This window comes from Macaca nemestrina, chromosome 14 (assembly GCF_043159975.1).
Source record: "Macaca nemestrina isolate mMacNem1 chromosome 14, mMacNem.hap1, whole genome shotgun sequence".
In the NCBI taxonomy this organism is placed as follows: Eukaryota; Metazoa; Chordata; class Mammalia; order Primates; family Cercopithecidae; genus Macaca; species Macaca nemestrina.
The window spans coordinates 2,506,832-2,534,455 of record NC_092138.1 but is presented as its reverse complement, the minus strand read 5'-3'; the positions used below and the strand labels follow the sequence as shown (position 1 = coordinate 2,534,455).

Here is a 27,624-nt window from a genome sequence, read left to right as displayed (position 1 = left end):
AGTTTATATAGAAAGACAAACTAACCAGCATAGCCAACAATATTGTAGGGGAGGAACAAAGTTCAAGGACTTGCAAAGTGATCAATGGAACAGAATAGAGAACTCAGAAATAAGAGTCCACAAACACAGTCAATTGACCTTTTACAAAAAGGTAAAAGCAGTTCAATGGAGAAAGGGTAGCTTTTTCAAAAACAGTGATGAATCCATTTCATGTATTATATATACATATATGCAAAAAAAAAGGAATTGAGACACAGACCTTGCTCCTCAAAAATTAATTCGAATGATACACTTTTAAGTTAATAATATTTTAAATTGTCAAACCATAATTGCATACATTTATGGGGTACAATGTGATGCTTGGATATATGTATAAAATGAGGAATGACTACATCGTGGATAAAATATCCATCACCTCAATTTTTTTGTGGTCAGATATTTGAAATTTACTTTTTGTTATTTTGAAATATACAGTACATTATTATTGACTATAGTCATCCTGCTGTGCAATAGATTTCAAAACGCATTTCTCCTGTTTAACTGAATCTTTGCACCTGTGAACAACTTCCCATTTTTTTTCTCCCCAGCAACACAGCCTCCGGTAAACATCATTATACTGTCTACCTTTATGAGTTCAATTTTTAGACCTAAATTTAAATCCAAAAGCTGTAAAACTTCTGTAAAATAACAAAAAGAATAGATATTTAGGTAACTTTGGATTTGGCAATTACTTTGTAGATACAACACTAAAGTACATAAAAGCACATTTTACCATGAAAGAAGATATTGGTATGACTTTGTTACAATTAAAAACTTTTGCTCTGGGAAAGGAAATATTAAGAGAATGGAGAAACAAGCCACAGACAGGGAGAAAATACTTGCAAAACACTTGTCTTGCATCCAGACCATTAAAAACCACTTACAACTCAACAATAAGAAATCAAACAACCCAATTAGTAAATAAACAAAAGATGTAAAAAGGCTCCCATCAGAGATGGCATATAGAAGGGGAAAAGTTTATGAAAAGATGTTCGCCCTCCCAGCGCTTTTCCCTCCCTGCGTCCGTCTCTCCCCCACACACCCTCCGCGGCAGCGAGAGTGGGAGCGGGTCAGGAGCGCTGGGCGGTGGCTATGACGCGCTGTCTCTCGGGAAAGGCGTGGGATTTAAGCGCATTGTAAGCCGTGGGTCCCGGGTAATCCCAAGAGGCTGCGCTTGGAGCCCAGACTGACCCGCCTCTCTCATGGTCCCCGCCCGCTTCCCTGAAGAGCCCGCCTTACTCTTCCTCTCCCCAGGCCTGCTGGCCGCGGCAGGCCTTGGCTCTCCGGATCCTGGTGGACCCACAAGGAGCTGCGTCCAGGAGGAGCCGCCGCCCGGGAACAAGCTGCCCGCGGGCCCTGGGGAGAACTGCCCGTCCGATGAGCTCGGTTGAGCGTGAGGCAGCGTCGAAATCAAGGACTCCTGGATGCTTTTCATGGCAGTGACGAAAGTTTAACAAGAGGAGGAGAAGGGCTGCTGAAAGGTGCGGTGCCGCGGGGCCAGAGTGCGGGATCCTGAGCCCTGCATGCGCGTCCTCGCGGGGGCAGATCGCTGCGAGCCTCGCTCGGGTCCAGCCGCCTCCAGGGAGAACTAATGTCCACGAGACGCAGGGCGCGAGGACGGTGCTGGCCGCACCCCTGGTCCTGCAACCGCGGAAGCCGCGCGAGGAGGCCGCCTTCCACTGCTGCCTGCGCCGGGACGGGTTGCTGCAGGGGTGCAGCTGCAGGAGCTCCGCGCCTGCTGCTTCTCCGACGCCAGGGCGCCGCCAGGATGGCAGGTGCAGGAGGCTGCGGCTGTGGGCAGATGCGGCTTCCAGCCCCAGGTCCCGGCGGCCCCTGGCTTCCCAGCCCGCTGTCCTGTGGGCAAGAAGATGAAGAAAGCCACCCCATCAGCAGGTCAGCTGCCCCGCCTGGCAGCACAGCCGGACAAGGCAACCCGAAGTTCATCCTCTCTGAGGTGACTTCATGCGGGCAGCGGACCCGCGCCCAGGATGCTGGGGAGCCCTGTGCGCCGGAGGCCGGCCCCTGGGGCCCAGAGGCGTCACAGGGCGAGAAGGCACCCGCCTCCCAGCGATTTCACCCTCCGGCCCGCCCGGCCCGCGAGGTGTCCCAGAGGCTGCGGACAAGCCAGGCATTCTGCTCGGCGGCGGCTGCACAGGGGCGAGAACTGAGAACCCCCGATCAACCCCAATCGGGGTGACTGCAAGTGCCCATGCCAGCGACCCCGATCTCCCTCCTGTGGAGGAGTGGGGCTGGAGGCATGGCCGGGGGCCTCAGGCTGGGCGCGCTGGCGATCCCGAGGCAGACCAGGTCATGTACCTCCAGCCCGCCTGGGCACCCAAGCTGCAGCCGGCTTCTGTGTGCAGGCAGCAGCTTCCAGGCAATCCCCGAGCCCGCCCGCACTCCCCGTATCTCAGAACCGGGGCCAGACGTCCCAGTGGCTGCGGCCAAGCCAGGCGGTCTGCCCTGCGGCGGCAGCACAGGCACGGAAACCGGCCCTCAGCCCCATCCCCGGTGGCTGCAGAGGGCCCCCGGCTAGAGGTCCCGAGCTCCGGCAGAGCAGGAGCCGGCGGGGGCAGGGCCTGGCGGGCTCTCAGGCCAGGTGCACTCGCGATCCAGAGGCCGCCCAGGCCATGCTCCACCACCTGGGCGCCCAAGCTGCAGGCGCCCTCTACCTGCTGGCGACAGCTGCCTGGCAACTCCCAAGCTGGCTGGCGCTCCCAGCCTCGCAGAACCGGGGCTAGATGTCGCCGTGGCTGCGGCCAAGCCAGGCGTTCTGCCCCGCGGCGGCTGCGCCGGGGCGGGAACCAAACCCCAGCCCCATCCGCGGTGGCTGCGGAGGGTCCCCGTCAGCTGCCGCGATCTCTCTTCAGAGGAGGAGCCGGCGGGAGTCACGGCCAGCGGGCCCTCAGGCCGGAAGGGATGCACGCCTGCGATTCCGGGACGTCCCGCCCGAGCCCAGGAGAACCCGCAAGCCAGCGGCGCCTGCGCCCGAGCTGCAGCAGCCCCCTGCCGGCTATGCGGGCTTGGGAGCGGCTTCCGGAGTCCCGGCTTGCGCTGACCTGCAGGCGCGCGCCTAACGGCTTCGCGTGGCTCAGGGAGTCTGAGAGGTCGGAGGGCTGAGCTGCAGGCGCGCGCCTAACGGCTTCGCGGGGCTCACTGGGTCTGAGAGGTCTGAGCGCTGAACTGCAGGCACGCGCCTAACGGCTTCGCGGGGCTCGCTCGGTGTGAGAGGTCGGAGCGCTGAGCTGCAGGCACGCGCCTAACGGCTTCGCGGGGCTCACTCGGTCTGAGAGGTAGGAGCGCGGAGCTGCAGGCACGCGCCTAACGGCTTCGCGGGGCTCACTGGGTCTGAGAGGTCGGAGCGCTGAGTTGCAGGCGCGCGCCTAACGGCTTCGTGGGGCTCACGCGGTCTGAGAGGTCGGAGGGCTGAACTGCAGGCGCGCGCCTAACGGCTTCGCGGGGCTCGCTAGGTCTGAGAGGTCTGAGCGCTGAGTTGCAGGCGCGCGCCTAAGGGCTTCGCGGGGCTCACTGGGTCTGAGAGGTCTGAGCGCTGAGCTGCAGGCACGCGCCTAACGGCTTCGCGGGGCTCACTCGGTCTGAGAGGTCGGAGCGCGGAGCTGCAGGCACGCGCCTAAAGGCTTTGCTGGGCTCACGCGGTCTGAGAGGTCTGAGCTCTGAGCTGCAGGCACGCGCCTAACGGCTTCGCGGGGCTCACTGGGTCTGAGAGGTCTGAGCGCTGAGCTGCAGGCACGCGCCTAACGGCTGCGCGGGGCTCACGCGGCCTGAGAGGTCGGAGCGCTGAGTTGCAGGCGCGCGCCTAACGGCTTCGCGGGGCTCACTGGGTCTGAGAGGTCGGAGCGCTGAGTTGCAGGCGCGCGCCTAACGGCTTCGCGGGGCTCACTGGGTCTGAGAGGTCGGAGCGCTGAGTTGCAGGCGCGCGCCTAACGGCTTCGCGGGGGCTCACGCGGCCTGAGAGGTCTGAGCGCTGAACTGCAGGCGCGCGCCTAACGGCATCTCTGGGCTCACGAGGTCTGAGAGGTCGGAGGGCTGAACTGCAGGCGCGCGCCTAACAGCTTCGCGGGGCTCGCTGGTCTGAGAGGTCTGAGCGCTGAGCTGCAGGCGTGCGCCTAACGGCTTCGTGGGGCTCACGCGGTCTGAGAGGTCGGAGGGCTGAACTGCAGGCGCGCGCCTAACGGCTTCGCGGGGCTCGCTCGGTCTGAGAGGTCTGAGCGCTGAGTTGCAGGCGCGCGCCTAAGGGCTTCGCGGGGGCTCACTCGGTCTGAGAGGTCGGAGAGCTGAGTTGCAGGCGCGCGCCTAACGGTTTCGCTGGGCTCACGCGGTCTGAGAGGTCGGAGCGCTGAACTGCAGGCGCGCGCCTAACTGCTTCGCGGGGCTCTCTCGGTCTGAGAGGTCGGAGGCTGCGAGTGTCGCTGCTGAAGGCTGTGGTGGACCGGGCTGGATCGCGGATTCTGAGCTACATCGCGGGTTTGGGGAGGGATCTTGGATTTGGGGGTGGATCGCGGGTTGGTGGGGGGATCGCGGATTTGGGACTGGGTGGGGGTGGAAAGGCCACGAGGGGCCGCGGCGGCTCAGGAGCGGGTTGTGGGCGTCTGAGAAGTCGCCACCATGAGGAAGCTCTTCAGCTTCGGGAGACGCCTGGGCCAGGCGCTCCTGAGCTCCAGGGACAAAGAGTACGCGGGTCGCGGGTACCACACCCTGGACTGGGAACTGCGGAAGATCCACAGGGCGGCCATCAAGGGCGACGCCGCGGAGGTGGAGCGCTGCCTGAAGCGCAGATTCTGGGACGTGGACGCCCGCGACAGAAAGGACAGGTAGCGGGGGCTCAGCCCGCGGTGGGAGGGGGGCCCCAGGCCTGGTTTCACCGCAGCCCCTGAGGCGGGGGCCTTGGAGGGCGCCGGCACCCTCGGAGCCGAGGAGCCAAACGGAGCCTCAGCTGCTTTCCATCGCTGGCAATTCCCGCCTGTAGTGCTTGGTGGAGAATTTGAGTGATTTAACTCACGAAGTTAAGCATATACACGTTTAAAACATGGGTCGTATACATGATAGGGAGATGCCTAATGAGAACTCATTCCCATCAAAAATACCAGGAGCCATTTTCAGTAGGCGAAGAGTTCTCAGATAAAACCCTATGTTGGTTGGTTTTACATCCGAATCCACCTAGGTAGATAGGTTCTTTACTGTGGCTTCTTAGAGGGACACTTGGAAGTGGGACGTGGGCTCCTTGAATGGGAAGACTCAGTTTTCTCAAAATGTGAGCTCTTAATATGTTTATCAGTTTTACATAAACTTAATTAAAATATCATGGTTTTATCATTTTTGCATGACACTTGCTGTCTGTCTTACCATTGTGGTGACATTTAAAAATTTTTATAATGGAGTGAAACGACTTGCTCCTCTAGATATCAAAATGTGCTATTAATTCCCACAATCAATTATTTACTAACAGCTGAAAACACAGATAAATAAATGGAACAGAATAGGAAATTCAAAAACACTGAAATATATATAAGATATATACATAGGGATTGATAATGGTAACATTTTGGATGAGTAGGAAAGGATGAGTTATTAATAAAATGCCTACTGTGTGAAGAAAACTAATGAAACTTTATGTCACAAAAATGAGTTCCTGATGGAATACAGACTAAAATTTTTACATATGCAAAATGAGAAAAGTACCAGAAGAAAACACAAAGACTTATTTATACAGGTACATTTTATGTTAACAAAGGCCTTCCTAAGAATTATCTGACAAGCAGGCATTCTGAAGATTGATTTAGCAAACTAATTAAAATCCCCTGTGTATCAGAAAAAAATTAACAAAAGATAGCACACTTGAAAAATATTTACAATATATATTTTTACTAATATGTAAAAATATGTATTCAGATGAAAAGTATATCTTCATCCTACAGGGAAGTTATTCTTTATTATATATGATATGATATATATTATTGATTATATATAACAAATTGTATATATTGCTAATATAATATGTTTTATATATATATCAGTTATATATATACAGATAGAAAGCACATCTTTGTTTTACAGGGAATTCTTTCCAATCAAATCCACAAGAAAACTGTAAAAGTGAGCAAAGTACTTTTTTTGCAGATCTACAGGTTACTTATGTACATAGGAAAAAAATCCTTAGTGTTTCTCATAAGAGAATTTAAGTTGAAAGAGGAATGAGACTGTTTTCTATCCACGATGTTTGTGAGAATAAAGAGCAGTGGTACTTATACTGCTGCTTGAAGTTTAAGTTGCTGATGACTTTTCAAGTAGATAAGTTGGAGATAATTACCACATTTTAAAAATGTGTATGCCCTTTGCCCATCAATTCCATTGTATTAAAATACCTTTAGAAAATAGAGATACAGTTAATGGCCAATCTGAGGGGGCAGAGCAAGATGGCCAAATAGGAACAGCTCCAGTCTCCAACTCCCAGCACAGGGACACGGAAGACAGGTGATTTCTGCATTTTCAACTGAGGTACTGGGTTCATCTCACTAGGGAGTGCGGGACAATCAGTGCTGGTCAGCTGCTGCAGCCCGACCAGCGAGAGCTGAAGCAGGGCGAGGCATCGCCTCACCTGGGAAGCGCAAGGGGGAAGGGAATCCCTTTTCCTAGCCAGAGGAACTGAGACACACAACACCTGGAAAATCGGGTAACTCCCACCCCAATACTGCGCTCTACCAAGGATCTCAGCAAACGGGCACACCAGGAGATTATATCCCACACCTGGCCGGGAGGGTCCCATGCCCAGGGAGCCTCCCTCATTGCTAGAACAGCAGTCTGCGATCTCGCCACAAGGCAGCAGGGAGGCTGGGGGAGGGGCGTCCGCCATTGCTGAGGCTTAAGTAGATAAACAAAGCTGCTGGGAAGCTCGAACTGGGTGGAGCTCACAGTAGCTCAAGGAGTCCTGCCTGTCTCTGTAGACTCCACCTCTGGGGACAGGGCACAGCTAAACAACAACGACAACAAAAAAAGCAGCTGAAACCTCTGCAGACACAAACGACTGTGACAGCTTTGAAGAGAGCAGTGGATCTCCCAACATAGAGGTTGAGATCTGAGAACGGACAGACTGCCTACTCAAGTGGGTCCCTGACCCCTGAGTAGCCTAACTGGGAGACATCCCCCACTAGGGGCAGACCGACACCCCACACCTCACACGGTGGAGTATACCCCTGAGAGGAAGCTTCCAAAGCAAGAATCAGACAGGTACACTCGCTGTTCAGCAATATTCTATCTTCTGCAGGCTCTGCTGCTGATACCCAGGCAAACAGGGTCTGGAGTGGACCTCAAGCAATCTCCAACAGACCTACAGCTGAGGGTCCTGACTGTTAGAAGGAAAACTAACAAACAGGAAGGACACCCACACCAAAACCCCATCAGTACGTCACCATCATCAAAGACCAGAGGTAGATAAAATCACAAAGATGGGGAAAAAGCAGGGCAGAAAAGCTGGAAATTCAAAAAATAAGAGCGCATCGCCCCCTGCAAAGGAACGCAGCTCATCGCCAGCAACGGATCAAAGCTTGACGGAGAATGACTTTGACCAGATGAGAAAAGAAGGCTCCAGTCCATCAAACTTCTCAGAGCTAAAGGAGGAATTACGTACCCAGCGCAAAGAAACTAAAAATCTTGAAAAAAGAGTGGAAGAATTGATAACTAGAATAATTAATGCAGAGAAGGCCATAAACGAATTGACAGAGATGAAAACCATGACACGAGAAATATGTGACAAATGCACAAGCTTCAGTAACCGACTCGATCAACTGGAAGAAAGAGTATCAGCGATTGAGGATCAAATGAATGAAATGAAGCGAGAAGAGAAACCTAAAGAAAAAAGAAGAAAAAGAAATGAACAAAGTCTGCAAGAAGTATGGGATTATGTAAAAAGACCAAATCTACGTCTGATTGGGGTGCCTGAAAGTGAGGGGGAAAATGGAACCAAGTTGGAAAACACTCTTCAGGATATCATCCGGGAGAACTTCCCCAACCTAGTAGGGCAGGCCAACATTCAAATTCAGGAAATACAGAGAACGCCACAAAGATACTCCTCGAGAAGAGCAACTCCAAGACACATAATTGCCAGATTCACCAAAGTTGAAATGAAGGAAAAAATCTTAAGGGCAGCCAGAGAGAAAGGTCGGGTTACCCACAAATGGAAGCCCATCAGACTAACAACAGATCTCTCAGCAGAAACTCTACAAGCCAGAAGAGAGTGGGGGCCAATATTCAACATTCTTAAAGAGAAGAATTTTAAACCCAGAATTTCATATCCAGCCAAACTAAGTTTCATATGTGAAGGAGAAATAAAATCCTTTACAGATAAGCAAATGCTGAGAGATTTTGTCACCACCAGGCCTGCCTTACAAGAGACCCTGAAGGAAGCACCCAAGGATACCCAGGAATTGAACTCATCTCTGCAGCAAGCAGACCTAATAGACATCTACAGAACTCTCCACCCCAAATCAACAGAATATACATTCTAGTCAGTACCACATCACACTTATTCCAAAATTGACCACATAATTGGAAGTAAAGCACTCCTCAGCAAATGTACAAGAACAGAAATTATAACAAACTGTCTCTCAGACCACAGTGCAATCAAACTAGAACTTAGGACTAAGAAACTCAATCAAAACCGCTCAACTACATGGAAACTGAATAACCTGCTCCTGAATGACTACTGGATACATAACGAAATGAAGGCAGAAATAAAGATGTTCTTTGAAACCAATGAGAACAAAGATACAACATACCAGAATCTCTGGGACACATTTAAAGCAGTGTGTAGAGGGAAATTTATAGCACTAAATGCCCACAAGAGAAAGCTGGAAAGATCTAAAATTGACACTCTAACATCACAATTAAAAGAACTAGAGAAGCAAGAGCAAACACATTCAAAAGCTAGCAGAAGGCAAGAAATAACTAAGATCAGAGCAGAACTGAAGGAGATAGAGACACAAAAAGCCCTCCAAAAAATCAATGAATCCAGGAGTTGGTTTTTTGAAAGGATCAACAAAATTGATAGACCGCTAGCAAGACTAATAAAGAAGAAAAGAGAGAAGAATCAAATAGACGCAATAAAAAATGATAAAGGGGATATCACCACCAACCCCACAGAAATACAAACTACCATCAGAGAATACTATAAACACCTCTACACAAATAAACTAAAAAACCTAGAAGAAATGGATAATTTCCTGGACACTTACACTCTCCCAAGACTAAACCAGGAAGAAGCTGAATTCCTGAATAGACCAATACCAGGCTCTGAAATTGAGGCAATAATTAATAGCCTACCAATGAAAAAAAGTCCAGGACCAGACGGATTCACAGCTGAATTCTACCAGAGGTACAAGGAGGAGCTGGTACCATTCCTTCTGAAACTATTCCAATCAATAGAAAAAGAGGGAATCCTCCCTAACTCATTTTATGAGGCCAACATCATCCTGATACCAAAGCCTGGCAGAGACACACAAAAAAAGAGAATTTTAGACCAATATCCCTGATGAACATTGATGCAAAAATCCTCAATAAAATACTGGCACACCGGATCCAGAAGCACATCAAAAAACTTATCCACCATGATCAAGTGGGCTTCATCCCTGGGATGCAAGGCTGGTTCAACATACACAAATCAATAAACGTAATCCAGCATATAAACAGAACCAAAGACAAAAACCACATGATTATCTCAATAGATGCAGAAAAGACCTTTGACAAAATTCAATAGCTTTTCATGGTAAAAACGCTCAATAAATTCGGTATTGATGGAACGTACCTCAAAATAATAAGAGCTATTTATGACAAACCCACAGCCAATATCATACTGAATGGGCAAAAACTGGAAGCATTCCCTTTGAAAACTGGCACAAGACAAGGATGCCCTCTCTACCACTCCTATTCAACACGGTGTTGAAAGTTCTGGCTAGGGCAATCAGGCAAGAGAAAGAAATAAAGGGTATTCAGTTAGGAAAAGAAGTAGTCAAATTGTCCCTGTTTGCAGATGACATGATTGTATATTTAGAAAACCCCATTGCCTCAGCCCCAAATCTCCTTAAGCTGATAAGAAACTTCAGCAAAGTCTCAGGATACAAAATTAATGTGCAAAAATCACAAGCATTCTTATACACCAGTAACAGACAAACAGAGAGCCAAATCATGAATGAACTTCCATTCACAATTGCTTCAAAGTGAATGAAATACCTAGGAATCCAACTTACAAGGGATGTGAAGGACCTCTTCAAGGAGAACTACAAACCACTGCTCAGTGAAATAAAAGAGGACACAAACAAATGGAAGAACATACCATGCTCATGGATAGGAAGAATCAATATCGTGAAAATGGCCATACTGCCCAAGGCAATTTATAGATTCAATGCCATCCCCATCAAGCTACCAATGAGTTTCTTCACAGAATTGGAAAAAACTACTTTAAAGTTCATATGGAACCAAAAAAGAGCCCACATTGCCAAGACAATCCTAAGTCAAAAGAACAAAGCTGGAGGCATCACACTACCTGACTTCAAACTATACTACAAGGCTTCAGTAACCAAAACAGCATGGTACTGGTACCAAAACAGAAATATAGACCAATGGAACAGAACAGAGTCCTCAGAAATAATACCACACATCTACAGCCATCTGATCTTTGACAAACCTGACAAAAACAAGAAATGGGGAAAGGATTCCCTATTTAATAAATGGTGCTGGGAACATTGGCTAGCCATAAGTAGAAAGCTGAAACTGGATCCTTTCCTTACTCCTTATACGAAAATTAATTCAAGATGGATTAGAGACTTAAATGTTAGACCTAATACCATAAAAACCCTAGAAGAAAACCTAGGTAATACCATTCAGGACATAGGCGTGGGTAAGGACTTCATGTCTAAAACACCAAAAGCAACGGCAGCACAAGCCAAAATTGACAAATGGGATCTAATTAAACTAAAGAGCTTCTGCACAGCAAAAGAAACTACCATCAGAGTGAACAGGCAACCTACAGAATGGGAGAAAATTTTTGCAATCTACTCATCTGACAAAGGGCTAATATCCAGAACCTACAAAGAACTCAAACAAATTTACAAGAAAAAAACAACCCCATCAAAAAGTGGGCAAAGGATATGAACAGACAGTTCTCAAAAGAAGACATTCATACAGCCAATGGACACATGAAAAAATGCTCATCATCACTGGCCATCAGAGAAATGCAAATCAAAACCACAATGAGAGACCATCTCACACCAGTTACAATGGCAATCATTAAAAAGTCAGGAAACAACAGGTGCTGGAGAGGATGTGGAGAAATAGGAACACTTTTACACTGTTGGTAGGATTGTAAACTAGTTCAACCATTATGGAAAACAGTATGACTATTCCTCAAGGATCTAGAACTAGAAGTACCATATGACCCAGCCATCCCATTACTGGGTATATACCCAAAGGATTATAAATCATGCTGCTATAAAGACACATGCACACGTATGTTTATTGCGGCACTATTCACAATAGCAAAGACTTGGAATCAACCCAAATGTCCATCAGTGACAGACTGGATTAAGAAAATGTGGCACATATACACCATGGAATACTATGCAGCCATAAAAAAGGATGAGTTTGTGTCCTTTGTAGGGACATGGATGCAGCTGGAAACCATCATTCTCAGCAAACTATCGCAAGAACCGAAAACCAAACACCGCATGTTCTCACTCATAGGTGGGAACTGAACAATGAGATCACTTGGACTTGGGAAGGGGAACATCATACACCGGGGCCTATCATGGAGTGGGGGGAGGGATTGCATTGGGAGTTATACCTGATGTAAATGACGAGTTGATGGGTGCAGCACGCCAACATGGCACAAGTATACATATGTAACAAACCTGCACATTATGCACATGTACCCTAGAACTTAAAGTATAATAATAAAAAAAATTAAAAATAAAAAAGAAAATAGAGATACATGCACTTTGTTTTTCTCAGCATTTATGTTAACAAGAACCCATAGAATGGATATGTGACCATTCAAGGTAGCAATAGGTAGAGACGTATGATGATGTGTAAAGATGTATTTTCTTATAACCAGTAAGGAAAAAAAAATTTGCTTGCACATACACACAAACGTACTATGGTCTTGTGTTAGACAAAACTATGTACAAAATTGGATAAAATTTGTAACTTCTGAGCATTAGTATTATTTTAAAGTCTTTTGTTCCTTTTTCTTACCTTTGATTTCTGAAGTGAGCTTTTATAAAACTTCTAGTAAAAATGTATTATTAATGGAATAATTTTTTGGAAGAGAGAAATATGAATCTTGTACAGATAAAATTTTCTCACTATGTTTTATCATTATTATTGTGAGGGTTGTTATCTTCTTTGAACTTTTAGCTTCTTCAGAAGTAAAAAGGGAATCTGTGCTTGCAGATTTTATTATGTATGTATTTTATTGCATATATATGTTTTTATTATGTATAGATTTATTACATATATGCAAACAATGATAATCATTTCGTTATATTTGTAGTTTTATAAAAATAACAAATAGCAAATATTATTACTAATGAAAATATTGGTTTATAGAAGTTGTATTTTAAAATATTGAGCTCCCCAACTGTATTCTATCAATCCATTTATTCATCAAGCATAACCTGACTACCTGTTATGTAGCAGACATTTTGTACTCTCTCTCAGGACCCCTCCATACTTAAAAACTTTATGTTGGGCCGGACGCGGTGCCTCATGCCTGTAATCCTAGCACTTTGGGAGGCTGAGGTGGGTGGATCACGAGGTCAGATCGAGACCATCCTAGCTAACACGGTGAAACCCCATCTCTACTAAAAATACAAAAAACTAGCCAGGCATGGTGGTGAGTGCCTGTAGTCCCAGCTACTCAGGAGACTGGAGTGAACCCGGGAGGCAGAGCTTGCAGTGAGCTGAGATCATGCCACTGCACTCCAACCTGGGCGACAGAGGGAGACTCTATCTCAAAACAAAAAACCAAAAAACTTTGTTTACATGTTCTGCCTGAGCAAGATGAGTGTATCGGGGGAACCCACCACCAATATTTCAACATAGGTTCTTTCTATTTTCTCTAAGTGTCGGCCAGTCTGAGAAATAAAGAGAAAGAGTATAAGGAGAGGAATTTTACAGCTGGACCACCAGGGGTGACATCACATATCTGAGCCACAAAACCAGCAAATTTGTGTTAAGGATTTCAAAAAGGAGGGGGTGTACAAACGGGGAGTAGGTCACAAAGATCACATGTCTCAGGGCAAAAAAGGAGAACAAAGATCACATGCTTCTGAGGAAACGGCAAGGACAAAAGCAAAGATCACAAGGCAAAGGGCACAATTAGAATTACTGATGAGGGTCTATGTTCAGCTGTGCATGTATTGTCTTGATAAACATCTTAACCAAAAATAGGGTTTGAGAGCAGAGAACTGGTCTGACCTCAAATTTACCAGCATGGGATTTTTCCCCACCCTACTAAGCCTGAGGGTACTGCAGGAGACCAAGGCATGTTTCAGTCCTTATCTCAACTGCATAGGACAGACACTCCCAGAGCGGCCATTTATAGACCTCCCCCCAGGAATGCAATTCTTTTCCCAGAGTATTAATTATCAATATTCCTTGATAGGAGAAGAATTTAGCGATATCTTCCCTACTTGCATGTCCACTTATTTATACACTCTCTGCAAGAAGAAAAATATGGTTCCATTTTGCCTGACCCTGCAGGCAGTCAGACCTTATGGTTGTCTTCCCTTGTTCCCTGAAAATCGCTGTTATTCTATTCTTTTTCAAGGTGCACTGATTTCATATTGTTCAAACACACATGTTTTACAATCAGTTTGTACAGTTAACACAATAGTGGTCCTGAGGTGATGTACATCCTCAGCTTACGAAGCTAACAGGACTAAGAGATTAAAGTAAGACAGGCATCAGAAATTAAAAAAACATTAATTCTGGGATCTGATAAATATCCATATTAAAATGAAATCTTCACAATTTATGATCAGAGATTGCAGTAAAGACAAGCATAAGAAATTATAAGAGTATTATTAGGGAAGTGATAAATGTCCATGAAATCTTCACAATTTATATTCCTCTGCCGCAGCTCCAGCCGATCCCTCCATTCGGGGTCGCTGACTTCCCACAACATCTCTCCCTTTCTTTTTATATAAATGTGCCATGGCAATGAAGACTTGTTTGTTCTCTTGGTTTTTACGCAGGATTCTTTGACTGGTCCGGCACATAAAAACAAGCAGATTAAACAGGGAAACATAATTCCAAAATTTACTACAGTGGAGCCCCCAATAGACTTAATCCAAGTCATGGGGTTTAGTCCAGAAAGAATTTCTGCCACCTGATCTAATGACTCAGCTCCAGGCACAATGGATAAATGAGCTTGAGAGGTTTCAAAAATTTGTTTCTTTAATCTGGTTATGTCCAAGGATAAATTATCTTCCCTACCCAGAAGATGTCCTTTGACCATTTCCCATGCATGATCAGTCTCATTGTAGGAATATGGTGTGATACAGAAATCAGAAGTATTCCAATCTCTCTGCATTTGCATGTGATGTTTGAGACTCACTACCCAATCTCCAAGCCAAATGACAGACTGTATTAAATCATTAATTTGATTAGCTAATTTTTGATCAATGCCTTGTTGAGAATTCCACATTTGGGTGGAATTGGCTTGGCAATCATTAAAAAAATGAGCTGTTTGAATAGATTGATGTAACACCATTCCAGCAGTGGTGGCCAGTGCAGTGACTGAAATTAGGCCCACGATCACAGTGATTAAAGTGAAAACAAATCTCTTAGATCTTTTGAGAATTCTGTGTAACACTTCATTAATTAAATGTACTGAGGGGGAAGATTCCCAAGGTCTGGGCAAAGTAAACGGTATCCAGATTCCTTCTCAAGCTTGAACCAACATTACACTTTTTCTGGAGTCAAAATGGGAGTTAACATAAGTGTATAAATGACAATTAATGCATTGGACAGTTTGATTTCCAAATTTTGATATTTCCCACTAACAGCATGTAAGGAGGCTTAACACAACTCTGTATAGGGATAGTAAGGTTGGAGGTAAACAAAGCAGAATGTCTGAATCTACGTTGATACTGAGGGAGAGGGGCAGCAGTGGCAATGCCCAATATTCTGCGCCATAAAGAAGCAATCCAAGATGCCCAGGGATGCCGAAGAAGTAGAGCGGCATACCTGGGTCAAGAAGAATTATCATAATGCCAGTTGGAGTCCCATAAAGGAGGATTGGCATCAAAAAGAGGAAAAGCATTGAAAGGTGATTTATCATGGGGTTCAGAATCATGGACACAAGGGGCAGTAACAGGACAACAGACAGAAAAGTTTCCCCTTCCCATACTTGCAATCCAGACATGGCAATAGCCAATTTCCAAAGTTCTGGGTGTTCTGGGCTCAGAATGGGGAATATCATACGAGGCCTCGGGGAGGTAATGCCCTTATCTTCCCATGTTAAGGGAAAGAATGAGGTGAACCTCCTATGCTAAGTAGGATGATAATCCTTGTCCTCCCAATTGTCCTCCCAGGCATTCCCTTCTGCCAGAGGAGCAATTGTTTTTTAAATAGCCGTTTGGTGCCCAGTCTATTACTAAACAATATGAGTCATTTTTTAATACTACTACATGTGAGTTAACACAATCTTCCCAAATTAAAGTTTTAGATGGGTCCTCAAAATTTTTAGGACATGGTTTTCCAGCAGGTTTATATTGAAAGTATGAGGTATCTCCTATTACTCCCTGTTTCATTTGTCTTAAAGGAGAAAGGGAGAGGTCAGAGACCAAATGTCCCAGTTCCTCTGTAGCTAATCTTTCCTGAAGATAAGCAGCCCAGACTTGAGTTTCTAGATGGATACAACCAGTTGCATGTCCAAGGCACAGAGGGGAGTATTTGTAACCCATAGTAACATTAAATGCAGTGCCGCCTTCTCCTGGCTGAGTGGGTCAATGGTCATCTGTAGCTCCAGGCATCCACACACTATCGTTAGCATAGATTTCCGCAGAAGCATCTGTCCAGGTGAGAGGTTGAATAAGTGGAGGAAAAGGTACAGAAGCCCAATAAGAATAATTTTGTGTAGCAGGTAAATCAGTGTGAGGGGAAACTGGTGAGACAGAAAGTATAAGGAAGAGAACCATTAAATGAAACCTACTGTAAGCGAGATCCAGTGCTGAAGGAGGAAGAGAAGAACAAAGGGATGTTATTTTCAGGCTAATAGAAATGGTGAGATTTTTAGGTTTAGAAGTGGAATTTTTTAGAGGGGTCTCCATTATCATTAGGGAGGAATGAACCAGACCCATTTTGATTTGGCCTGCCAGTTTTTGAGGAGTCGGTACAGATCTCACCATGTATGAGGGTAGTCTCTGACTTGGATGTCTTTTCCCTGTGGTTTTCATTGTCAGTATTCACATGAAGTTTAAGTCTCCTAGTGGGCACCCAGACAGGGGATTGATGATCTCCTGGTGAAACACAAGCATATCCTCTTCCCTATGTTATAATTGTTCCAAGTTCCCAGGTATTGGTTTGGGAGTTTTTCTGTAACACTGGCTTGCCTTCATTTAAGGAGAATTTTTTGCCTGTATAATGGTGTTCAGCTGCAGTCAGAGTATTGTCTTTAGGAACATTTAGAAAGTTTAAAGTAAACACTGCTAAATGTAATTGGGAGTGGGGAGTGGTCAAATTATGCTTTTGCTGTTCAGACTGTTTGGACAATTGAGTTTTTAAGGTGCGATTTGCTCATTCTACCACAGCCTGTCCCTGAAGATTGTAAGGGATTCTGGTGATATGGGAAATTCCCCATTGTTGCATAAATAAATCTAAAGCCTTACTAACATATCCAGGGGCGTTGTCTTTCTTTATTTGATATGGAAGCCCAATAACTGCAAAGCAAGAATACAAGGTTTTTTTTTTTAACATGGGCCATGCCTTCCCCTGTTTGGCAAGTAGCCCAGATAAAACCTGAGAAAGTGTCTACAGAAACATGTACATATGAAAGTCTGCCAAAGGAGCTAACATGAGTCACAATTTGCCATAAATCATTAGGAGTTAGGCCTTTGGGATTAACACCAGGTTCTTGATTTGGAAGTACAAAAACTTGGCACTGAGGGCAACGGTGGACGATAAGCTTAGCTTCCTTCCAGGTGATAGCAAATTTTTATTTTAATCCAGCAGCATTGACATGAGTGAGATTATGGAACTCCTGAGCTTCTTGGGTTGCAAAAGAGACCAAATAGTTGACCTTGTGGTTACCAATAGACATAGGTCTCGGTAAAGTGGTATGAGATCTAATATGTGTAATATAGAGAGGGTGTCTACGTTGGCGAACCGCCTGTTGTAACCTTGAAAATAAAGAAGCCAATTCAGAATTATCAATATGTTTGATAGTAGCAGTTTCTATATTTTCAGTGGCATGTACAACATAAGCAGAATCAGAGACAATATTTAAAGGTTTGGGGAAATCCTGTAAGGCAATAATTATGGCAATTAACTCTGCCTTTTGAGCAGAGGTATAAGGGGTAGAAATAAGCTTGTCTGTAGGACCCACACAACCAGCATTTCCATTACTCAAGCCATCAGTGAACACTGTAACGGCCTCAGGAATGGGCTGATCTGTGGTCAGTCGAGGGACCACCCAAAAAATCATTTTTATAAAATCAAACAATTTGTTTTTTGGATAATGATGGTCAATAACACCGATAAAATCAGCCAAGTGAATTTGCCACAGTATGGAATGTTGAAAAGTGGCCTGGACTTCAAGCCGATTTAAAGGAACCACAATTAAATTCGGATCGAATCTGGAAATTTTAAGTATTCTACACTGAGCTTGTCCAATTAGGGTGGCCATTTGGTCCAGATAAACAGATAAAGTTTTTGACACAGAATGAGGAAGAAAACAGCAGTCCACTAAATCATTATGTTGAACTATTAGTCCATTAGGGGAGTCCAATGAAGCAAAAACCAGAAGCTGAAAAGGCTGGGATGGCTGTACCCTAGACAACTGGGCAGTTTGGATTCTTTCCTCTATGAATTCCAGTTCTAGTGAAGCCTCAGGGGTCAAAGTCCTGGGATTGTGGAGATTGGAATCTCCCCGCAGCATAGAAAACAACTTAGATAGCACATAGGTTGGAATGCCTAAAGTAGGTCTTAATTAATGTTACCTAAAAGTTTTTGGAAATCATTTAAGGTTTTCAAAGAATCTCTCCTAACCTGAACCTTTTGGGGTTGAATATATTGTTTATCAACCACCATTCCTAAATATTGAACAGGAGTGGTCCGTTCAATTTTATCCTGAGCGATGTGTAATCCAGCCTCTTACACGATGGCTCAAAAATTGATAACAGTCAATTGATTCTTTATCAGTGGGGGCAGCAATTAAAATATCATCAATATAATGAAGAATATAGGCCTGGGGAAATTGAGCTCAAACTGGTGAAAGCACCTGTCCAACATAAAGTTGGCAGATGGTAGGGCTATATAGCATTCCCTGAGGAAGTACTTTCCTCTGATAATGAGCTGCAGGCTCCTGATTATTGATAGATGGTACAGTAAAGGCAAATTTTTCACAATCCGATTTATGTAAAGCAATATGAACAAAACAATCTTTAAGATCAATGACTATGAGAGGCCAATTCTTAGGTATTCAAGCAGGGCAGGCATGCCAGTTTGGATGGCTCCCATAGGTTTGATTACCGCATTAATGGCCCTTCAATCAGTTACCATCCACCACTTGCCTGATTTCTCTTTTTACTAGAAACACAGGAGAATTCCAGGGGAAAAGAGAAGGTTCCACATTTCCAAGTTGTAACTGTTCAGAAACCAATCGAGTTAAAGCCTCCAGTTTTTCTTTAGAGAGCGGCCACTGGTCAATCCAAACAGGTGTTTCCGATTTCCATTGTAAAGGAATAGGATTAGGAGGCGTGGCCGTGGCCACCATTAAAGAGGATAACCTAAACCAGCCCTGTCTTCTTTTACAGTAACTGAGAGAGGTTTAGTAATTCCGTTATGTTTTGGACCGAGACTGAATCCGGGAACAAACCCCATGTTTTCCATTATATGTTGACTGGGAGCACTATAAGAGTTATGTGGAATATTAATTTCAGCCCCCCATTGTGCCAGCACGTCTCTATCCCAAAGATTAATGAGGATTGGCGTGATATAAGGCTGAATTGCACCCTTTTGACCATCAGGGTCAGTGCAAGGTAAGATAAATGTGCTCTGGTGAACTTCATCAGCTTTTCCAACACCTTCTAGTCCCATGTTAGCAGGCTGTTTAAGCCGGAAGGAAGGCCATAAATTAGAGGAAATAATAGAAACATCAGCACCAGTGTCTACTAGGCCCTCAAACTTTTTTTCTTGAATGTATATGGTGCAAGTAGGCCATTGTTTGGAAATTACATTAATCCAATAAGCGGGCTTTTCACAACCAGAGCCCATCCCAGGGCCCGTGTCTCCTTTGTTTAAAACAACATTAGGTAGTAAAAGTAATTGAGCAATTGACTCACCAGCTGAAATGGAAACAGGAACCTTGGCAGACACGATGAGTTTAATCTCATCAGAGGAATCAGAATTCATGAGACTAGTATGAATGCTGATTCCTTTAGCAGAGGTGGATGCCCTACCTAACAGCAGGCCCACCAAACCTTGAGATAAAGGGCCAGTGACCCCGTGGGGACAATTAAAGGCAAAGAATTAGGTAGTAAATTTAGAGGAATGGTACTACAGAGATCGACCACCCTACCCCTACTGTGGAGGTGGACTAGCATTGTACTGAGACAGAAGAGGCTGGGACCCATCTGAATTAGCTGTAGGTAAATTTGTTTGTGCTGGGGGCTGCGTTGGGACTGCTTGAAGGGGAAACGCAACATTGGTCTGAGTCTGAGGTGTCCCATTTGATATTGGGGCCTGGGACTGGCCCTGCTTCCCATTTCCATGGTTCTGTGGCAAGGGATTTCCATCTATGTCATACTTAGAGCAGCAAGTACTTGCCCAATGTTTACCTTTGCAACAAGGTGGGCAAACAGTAGCAGCAGCATTTGGCCGTGTTTGTTGAGCTGGCTCCAAAGTTAAAAACTTTGAAGTTTTTAACAGAATAGCTTTGTAGGTCTCTGATCCAATGCCTTCACAAGCTTTAATATATGCAGGGAACACCTTGTGATCAGGTAAATTTTGTTGTTGGATGGAATGCATGGCCATTTTACACTCATGGTTAACATTCTCAAAAGCTAACATATGAAGGAGAATACCTTGAGCACACTCATCAGAGACAGATTTTTCAACAACATCTTGTAATTTAGCCCAAAAAATCAGGATATAATTCACTGTGACCCTGTTTAACAGTAATAAAAGAAACAAGAGCTTGGCCTGGGGTGCATAATTTATCCCAAGCTCTCATACACACCTTTGTTACTTGTTCCATGGTGACAGCATCAAAGCCTAATTGGGCAGAAGTATCAGAGTAATTATCAAAGCCTGTGAGCTGAGCCTTGGTAATTAGAATGCCATCAGCCCAATTTATCTGAGCCTGCAGATGGGCCTCCTCTGACCACCAGGTACAGAATTGTAAATGCAGAGACAGGGTTAGAACAGCTTTTGCCCAAAGGTCCCAGTCTAGAGGAAGCAAAATGACATCAGTACAAAGAGTCTATAATACCATTTTAACATATGAAGAAGTAGGACCATACTGGGTACAAGCATCCTTGAATTCTTTTAAAAAGGTACAATTGAGCAGCACATATTGATGTACTTGTAGGCCGTGAGCATCAGGAGGTTCCAGCACGACTGTATAAGACTGCACGTTTAATCCACTTGTTTCTTCGTTTTGGTGAAATAAGCATTGAATGGAAGTTTCAAGAGCAGGCACATGAGATGGAGTTGGCATAGAAGTGACAGGAAAAGCATGTGTAGATAAGGGAAACTGAGGTTGAGGAGGTTGGACAGGTATGAGAGTGTGAGAAAGGGGTATTGGAGGAGCAGAAGAGGCAGAAGTATACTAGTGATTACTGGCGTCCATGTGAGAAGAAGGGTACAGAGAAGATTGAGTGGATGGCAAAGTGACCAGTTGAGGGACCGAAATGACAGGAGGGTGAGGGGCTGCGATGGATGGGGGAGGGCCTGCAGAATTACAGGTAAATTGTAGTTTGGTCCTGGAGCCATTAGGCGACTCCAGAGGCAAATGCTGCAAAGGTTTGAAGAGGGAAGAATTAGCATATATATAGTCCCTGACTGTCCAAATCGGGGCCATGGGAGTTTCAAGTACCGGCTCTTCGTGAAAATAAATAAGATCATCAGGGGGTGACATTAAGACAAAGTCACTGGAGTTAGATATTGAATTCTCAACATTATCAGGTGGGGGAGGAGTAGGCGAAGGGAGAGGCTGAGCAGACAATGAAGGCTGTGTGGGAGAGGTAAGCTGAGGAAGAAGTAGAGGGTCGCCAGATTCAGAAAGCTGTGGTAACTGCAGGGGATCACGGGATTGTTATGTCATTAGGATGGCACATACCAATGTCCAATCACCCCAAACAGTGATGGGAACATAATTTCCTGTTGGGACCAGTTCCCGGAATGTTGCACCAACACGATCCCATAGTTCCACATCTAGCATTCCCTTTTCAGGAAACCAAGGACAGTGTTCTTCCACTGCCCTGAATAGGGTGACCATATTTTCCATTGGTACGTGACCACCTCCCGGTTTCAACAGGAGTTTAATATAGCAGAGATAAGCATAATGTTTAGACTCCATGTGACCCATAGTTACCCTGGAGAATACACAGACAACTCACCAATCGTCAGGGAGCCAAACAAGCGTTTCTGTGGACCGAACCAATGAACGTTTCTCCACACCTACCAAAGGGAATCGGGTTCCCACATGCACTTAGGAAAAATTAAAACCACATTGGAGCACCAGATATCAAGGGAACCTGCCCCAATATTTCAATGTAGGTTCTTTCTATTTTCCATAAGTGTTGGTTGGTTTGAGAAATAAAGAGAAAGAGTACAAAGAGAGGAATTTTACAGCTGGGCCGCTGGGGGTGAAATCACAAGTCAGTAGGTCCATGATGCCCACCTGAGCCACAAAACCAGCAAGTTTTCATTAAGGATTTCAAAAGGGGAGGGGGTGTACAAACAGGGAGTAGATCACAAAGATCACAGGTCTCAGGGCAAAAAAGGAGAACAAAGATCACATGCTTCTGAGGAAACAAGGCAAGGACAAAAGCAAAGATCACAAGGCAAAGGGCAAAATTAGAATTACTGATGAGGGTCTATGTTCAGCTGTGCATGTATTGTCTTGATAAACATCTTAAACAACAGAAAACAGGATTCAAGAACAGAGAACCGGTCTGACCTCAAATTTACCAGGGCAGAATTTTTCCCCAACCTAGTAAGCCTGAGAGTATTGCAGGAGACCAGGGAGTATTTCAGTCCTTATCTCAACTGCATAGGACAGACACTCCCAGAGCGGCCATTTATAGACCTCCCCCCCCCAAGGAATGCAACTCTTTTCCCAGAGTATTAATTATCAATATTCCTTGCTAGGAAAAGAATTTAGTGATATCTTCCCTACTTGCACGTCCATTTATAGGCTCTTTGCAAGAAGAAAAATATGGCTCTATTTTGCCTGACCCTAGAGGCAGTCAGACTTTATAGTTGTCTTCCCTTGTTCCCTGAAAATCACTGTTATTCTGTTCTTTTTCAAGGTGCACTGATTTCATATTGTTCAAGCACACGTTTTACAATCAATTTGTATAGTTAACACAATAATGGTCCTGAGGTGACGTACATCCTCAGCTTACAATAGCAGGATTAAGAGGTTAAAGTAAGACAGGTATAAGAAATTATAAAAGTATTAATTTTGGGAACTGGTAAATGTCCATATTAAAATGAAATCTTCAAAATTTATGTTCAGAGATTGCAGTAAAGACAGGCATAAGAAATTGTAAGAGTATTATTAGGGAAATGATAAATGTCCATGAAATCTTCACAATTTATGTTCCTCTGCCACGGCTCAAGCCGGTCCCTCCGTTTGATGTCCCTGACTTCCTGCAATGTGAGAGATTTAAAGTAGGAATAGCAGGACTTAATCTCATTGAAACTTTTGCTCCCTCCTTTCAAGCAAAAGCATTTCTGAAGGTAGAAAACAGTAAGAGATAACCTTTAACTGCCCTTTTCAAAATGTATCAGTCTTAAATACTAATATTAATCATTGGAAAATCTGATTTGCATATATTCTGTAAATCTAAGTGTTGACTAAAATGAGCCATACCCGTTCATCTCAATCATTAGTTTCCTTTACCTTCACATTTTAAAAAATCAAAGTAAGAAATAATTTGTTTAAAGAAAACATGTTGTTCAGTGCTCTTTCCCCATGGTACTTTTAGGAATTAAAATGTATTTAAGTGCCACTTAGATGCCTAGAACTGCCCTAGACCTGCTGTGTACACCATATTCTACTTAATGTAAGACCTCATGGATTGTGTGATACCCTACTATTTTCTATATTAGTAAGATGATTTTTTAAATGCTACCAATTATAGTTATAGAAAGTTATGAATTATAAATGCCATTCCAATATCAGATACACTAAAATGTGACCTAACCTTTAAATCATCCTGCAGAAAAGCAATAATTGTATCATTTCCCTTAACTAAAATGTTTTTGTTAAGTAATAGTAATAGTAATAATTATAACATCTGGCTGGGTGCACGGCTCACACCTGTCCTTCCAGAACTTTGGAAGGCTGAGGTGGTAAGTTCCCATAATGCCAGGAGTTTGAGACCAGCCTGGGCAGCAAAGTGACATTCCTGCTCTACAAAAACTTTTTTTAAATTAACTGATCATGCTGGTGCGCTCCTGTGGTCCCAGCTACTCAGGAGGCTGGGGCAGGAGGATTGCTTAAGCCTATGAGTTCCAGGCTTCAGTGAGGTATAAATACACCATTGCACTCCAGCCTGGGCAACAGAGCAAGACTCTGTCTCAACAAACAAAAATCTAACAGTTATTGAGTTGTTTGTTCTGGAAATGGTTCTAAATGCTTTACATAGATTCTCATTTAAGCATCATAATGGTGTCCTGTGAGCTAGCTGCCGTTGTCATCTTTATTTTGTTAATGAGGAAACTGAGGCACAGAAAGTCTAAGCAATAGCTGGTATGTGACTGAGTTCAAAGTAGAACTCAAGCCATAGTTGAACTGAATCTAGACACCAAGCTTATTCTATCCAAATAGGCTGCTGTTTCATTAAGGTAGGGAGCAGTAAGAGCTAATAAATATTGTATTTTCTTCAAAAGAAAATTATTTGTTTTGAAGACAGAGGAATAACATGCTATTCAATGTTTACAATTACATGAACCAGGGTAGGTTTTGAGATACTGCACTGCAATTTCCTGAAATCTCCTATCACTCTCATAGGACTGTTCTACATTTTGCATGTGTCCATGGCCATATAGAAGTGGTTACTCTCTTGCTGAGGAGAAGATGCCAGATCGACATCTATGACAGACTTAACAGGACACCTTTAATGAAGGTATATAGTAGCCAACTCTTTCAGCATGAAATGGATTTGATTTAAATACTTAGAGTTAAAATGAATTTATGTCATTTAAATATAACTAGTTGGTGAAACCTGTGGAATATGTATTTTGAATTCTTAGAATTTATAGTCTAATTTTTTATCTAACACCAATAGGCTGTACATTGCCAGGAAGAGGCTTGTGCCATTATTCTCCTGGAACGTGGCGCCAATCCAAACATTAAGGATATCTACGGCAACACTGCTCTCCATTATGCTGTGTATAATAAGGGGACTTCACTGGCAGAGAAACTGCTTTCCCACCATGCAAATATTGAAGCACTAAATGAGGTATAGATCAATCAACTTTCTTTTCAAAATGTTTAACATTGACATAGTTAAGAGTCAGTTTTTCATATTTGGAACTCAAGTGTTCCTGAATGAAAACATTTTGAAATAACTTAATTGTCTAAAATTTTACTTTAAATATTGATACTTTTAAAGAAGCATTAGAGGGCACAGCTATTTTAATGCACTTATGGGAAATATTTATGAATTTGTTAAGGTAAAACTTCTCTTCAAGTATTTGTTTCCTACCCGAGGTGTATTTGTTTTCTAATTAGTATTAAAAAATCACAGGAAAAAAATTACTCTGGAAAGAGGCCTTATCTTAAAACTCAAAACTAAAGCAACTTACAATAAATGGAAGTCTTGCTGCTGCTAACAGTTTTCTAAAAAAAAACAAACAAACAAAAAAAAAAAACTTGATGTATCTTTCATTGGCAAGGTTTAGGAGGGAAAAATTAGAAGGGGAAAGGAGAGTAATCGAAAACATGCAGGTTACTTGGAAATTAGGTAATGAGGGAAAATGCCAAGAAGAGGTTTTGTTTTTTATTTTGTTGTTTTTCCAGTTTATGTATTGAGACAACATGCTCTTCAGCTTTGGGGTAATCATTTTTGGTTTGGTAAAAAGAGAGATTGAAACTTGCATGAAGATTAACTCTTAGAGGACTCTGAGGAAACCAGATTGGCAGTGAGTAGATGGTGATGAAGTGAGAAACACTTCAGCAAAGGGTGGAACAAGTTAGTAACTAACTTATTACCCATCCTGGCAAAAACAGCCACTTAGATAAGAGTCTAAACTCTCCTTTTAAATCTAGAATGTCTTGGTGGGAAGGTGGGAGATAAGGAGCTTATAAATAGTAAAATCAACTGGGATTCTGAGTTTACTTGTCCCTGTTATACCCACACCCAGGAAAATTAACTGTAGTTTTCATAAATAACTATCTCGTACTCTTCTCTTTCTGGCCACATCCCAACCTGATAAAGGATACTGGCCATGTGGGTGAGAGATGAAATTGAAGTGATTGTCTGCTGCAGTAATTCTCAGCTAGAATTGTGCATTACAGTGACCTGGGGAAATTTTGTTAAAAGTCTACCTGTGTAGGCTTTCCCCCTGAGGATTTTGATGTAATAGATATAATAAGTTCTGAACATGTACAGTTAAAAATATTTGTCTGAAGCTATGCACGGTGGCATGTTCCAGTAGTCCCAGCTACTCAGGGGGCTGACGTGGGAAGATTGCTTGAGTTTAGGAGTTTGAGTTCAGCCTGAGAAACATAGTAAGACTCTTGTCTCTTAGAACAGCAAGAGAAAAAAAAAATACCTCAGCGTTCAAATACACTCCTGATTAAGAAGCAAAGAATAGATAAGTGCAGTATATAAATTCCCGTATCTCAAAGACATAAGAAATCTCTAAAAGAGTTGGCATTTGATAGGTGCTACTTTCTTCAAAGGTCTCCTTTCCAATAACATTAGCCTGACTTATCTGTCTTTCTCTACGTTTGTGACTGGGAAGTGAAAGGAAATATCATTGGCAACAGCTCTCAGCTTACAGAATAACACTCTTTCCTTCCCACCATGAATCATTCACTGCCATTCAGAGAGTCTTCAGCAATTTGCTTGTGGGTAATCTTTCAATAAGTAGAGGCTGACCCTTTCACAATTTCATGTTCCTCTGTCACCATTCTAGTGATTATGTGTCAACAAATGTTCATTACAAGTGAGATTTTCTCAATTAGGTTAGTAGCAAATCCTGAACCCTTTTTTTTTTTCAGTTGAAGTTGTGTTAGGGACTATCTCAGTGTGTCTGTTAAGCTTATAGAGCTTTGGCATAATCAGGATGTCAGTTTTAAACACTGAAATCCTTGAAGTCAGTGAGAATACAATAGGAATTCTTTTAATAATTCAGTTTTCGCAGTCCTATGAACTAATTATCTATTTGGTTAGCAATCTGGGAAAATGATATACACATAGATTGAAAAATGAATAAATGTTGGGAAAATTCTTGAGGTGGGTATTATGAGTCTTAACAGCAATTTTTATTATGTATATGTCAGGGCCTGAGTTTTTTAATTAAACATATGATACTAGAGAAAGAAAACGTTCCACTTGCAAATACTTGGTTTATACACAATCATTTAGTAACACATTCATAGCAAATATAAAAACACAAGGGCTAGAGTCTAAATGTGGCACACAGATTTTTTCTTTGCCTTTTTAAATTGAGTCAACATGTTAAATTTAGTAGACTCATGCAGAAATATGGACCTCGGGCTTAAGAATCAAATCTGGTGTCCCCTGAACCGCATCACTGCTTGGTCTGCTGTGCAGACGTTGTCCTGTGTAGGAGGCACATATTCTCCAGTTTCCTACTGTGCCCACCTGAGTACTTCACTTACTTAGGTAATTCCTTCATCTTTATAAGTATTTGAGTTTACAATTCCTTTTTTATAGTATATTTCCATAACGATTTCGAGGTTTTCAAAACAGCATATATTGGTTCATAATATATAGTCTATAGTTTATATAAATCCCTCAATTATAGACTTGAATTTTAGAATTCAGAAGTTTTTTTTAACTCTTTTTAAATATATATACCACAAATAGTCATCTGCTCATGAGAATGCCTAGAAGCCTTTTTAGGTCATTCCTGCTGAGAAGTGGATAG

At 43.5% G+C, this 27,624-nt stretch overlaps 2 protein-coding genes across 3 annotated transcripts in view; both read left to right on the top strand.

Annotated features, from left to right (window-relative positions):
- The first annotated feature begins 1,922 nt into the window (after positions 1-1,922).
- Positions 1,923-3,448, top strand: LOC112423009 (collagen alpha-1(I) chain). Its single transcript, XM_071077487.1, is given in 5 exon segments — positions 1,923-2,206; positions 2,209-2,238; positions 2,241-2,290; positions 2,293-2,935; positions 2,938-3,448. Coding segments are annotated over 5 exon segments (1,107 nt in total). The 5' UTR covers positions 1,923-2,001; the 3' UTR covers positions 3,117-3,448.
- An 806-nt stretch (positions 3,449-4,254) lies between these two features.
- Positions 4,255-27,624, top strand: part of LOC105498991 (ankyrin repeat domain-containing protein 18B-like) — a 71,779-nt gene continuing 48,409 nt past the window's right edge. For both annotated transcript variants that reach the window (XM_071077486.1, XM_071077485.1), the window contains exons 1-3: positions 4,255-4,871; positions 24,515-24,629; positions 24,792-24,965. In XM_071077486.1, the coding sequence (XP_070933587.1) occupies positions 4,666-4,871; positions 24,515-24,629; positions 24,792-24,965 (495 nt within the window). In that variant the 5' untranslated portion in view covers positions 4,255-4,665. The remainder of the gene's footprint in view (positions 4,872-24,514; positions 24,630-24,791; positions 24,966-27,624) is intronic.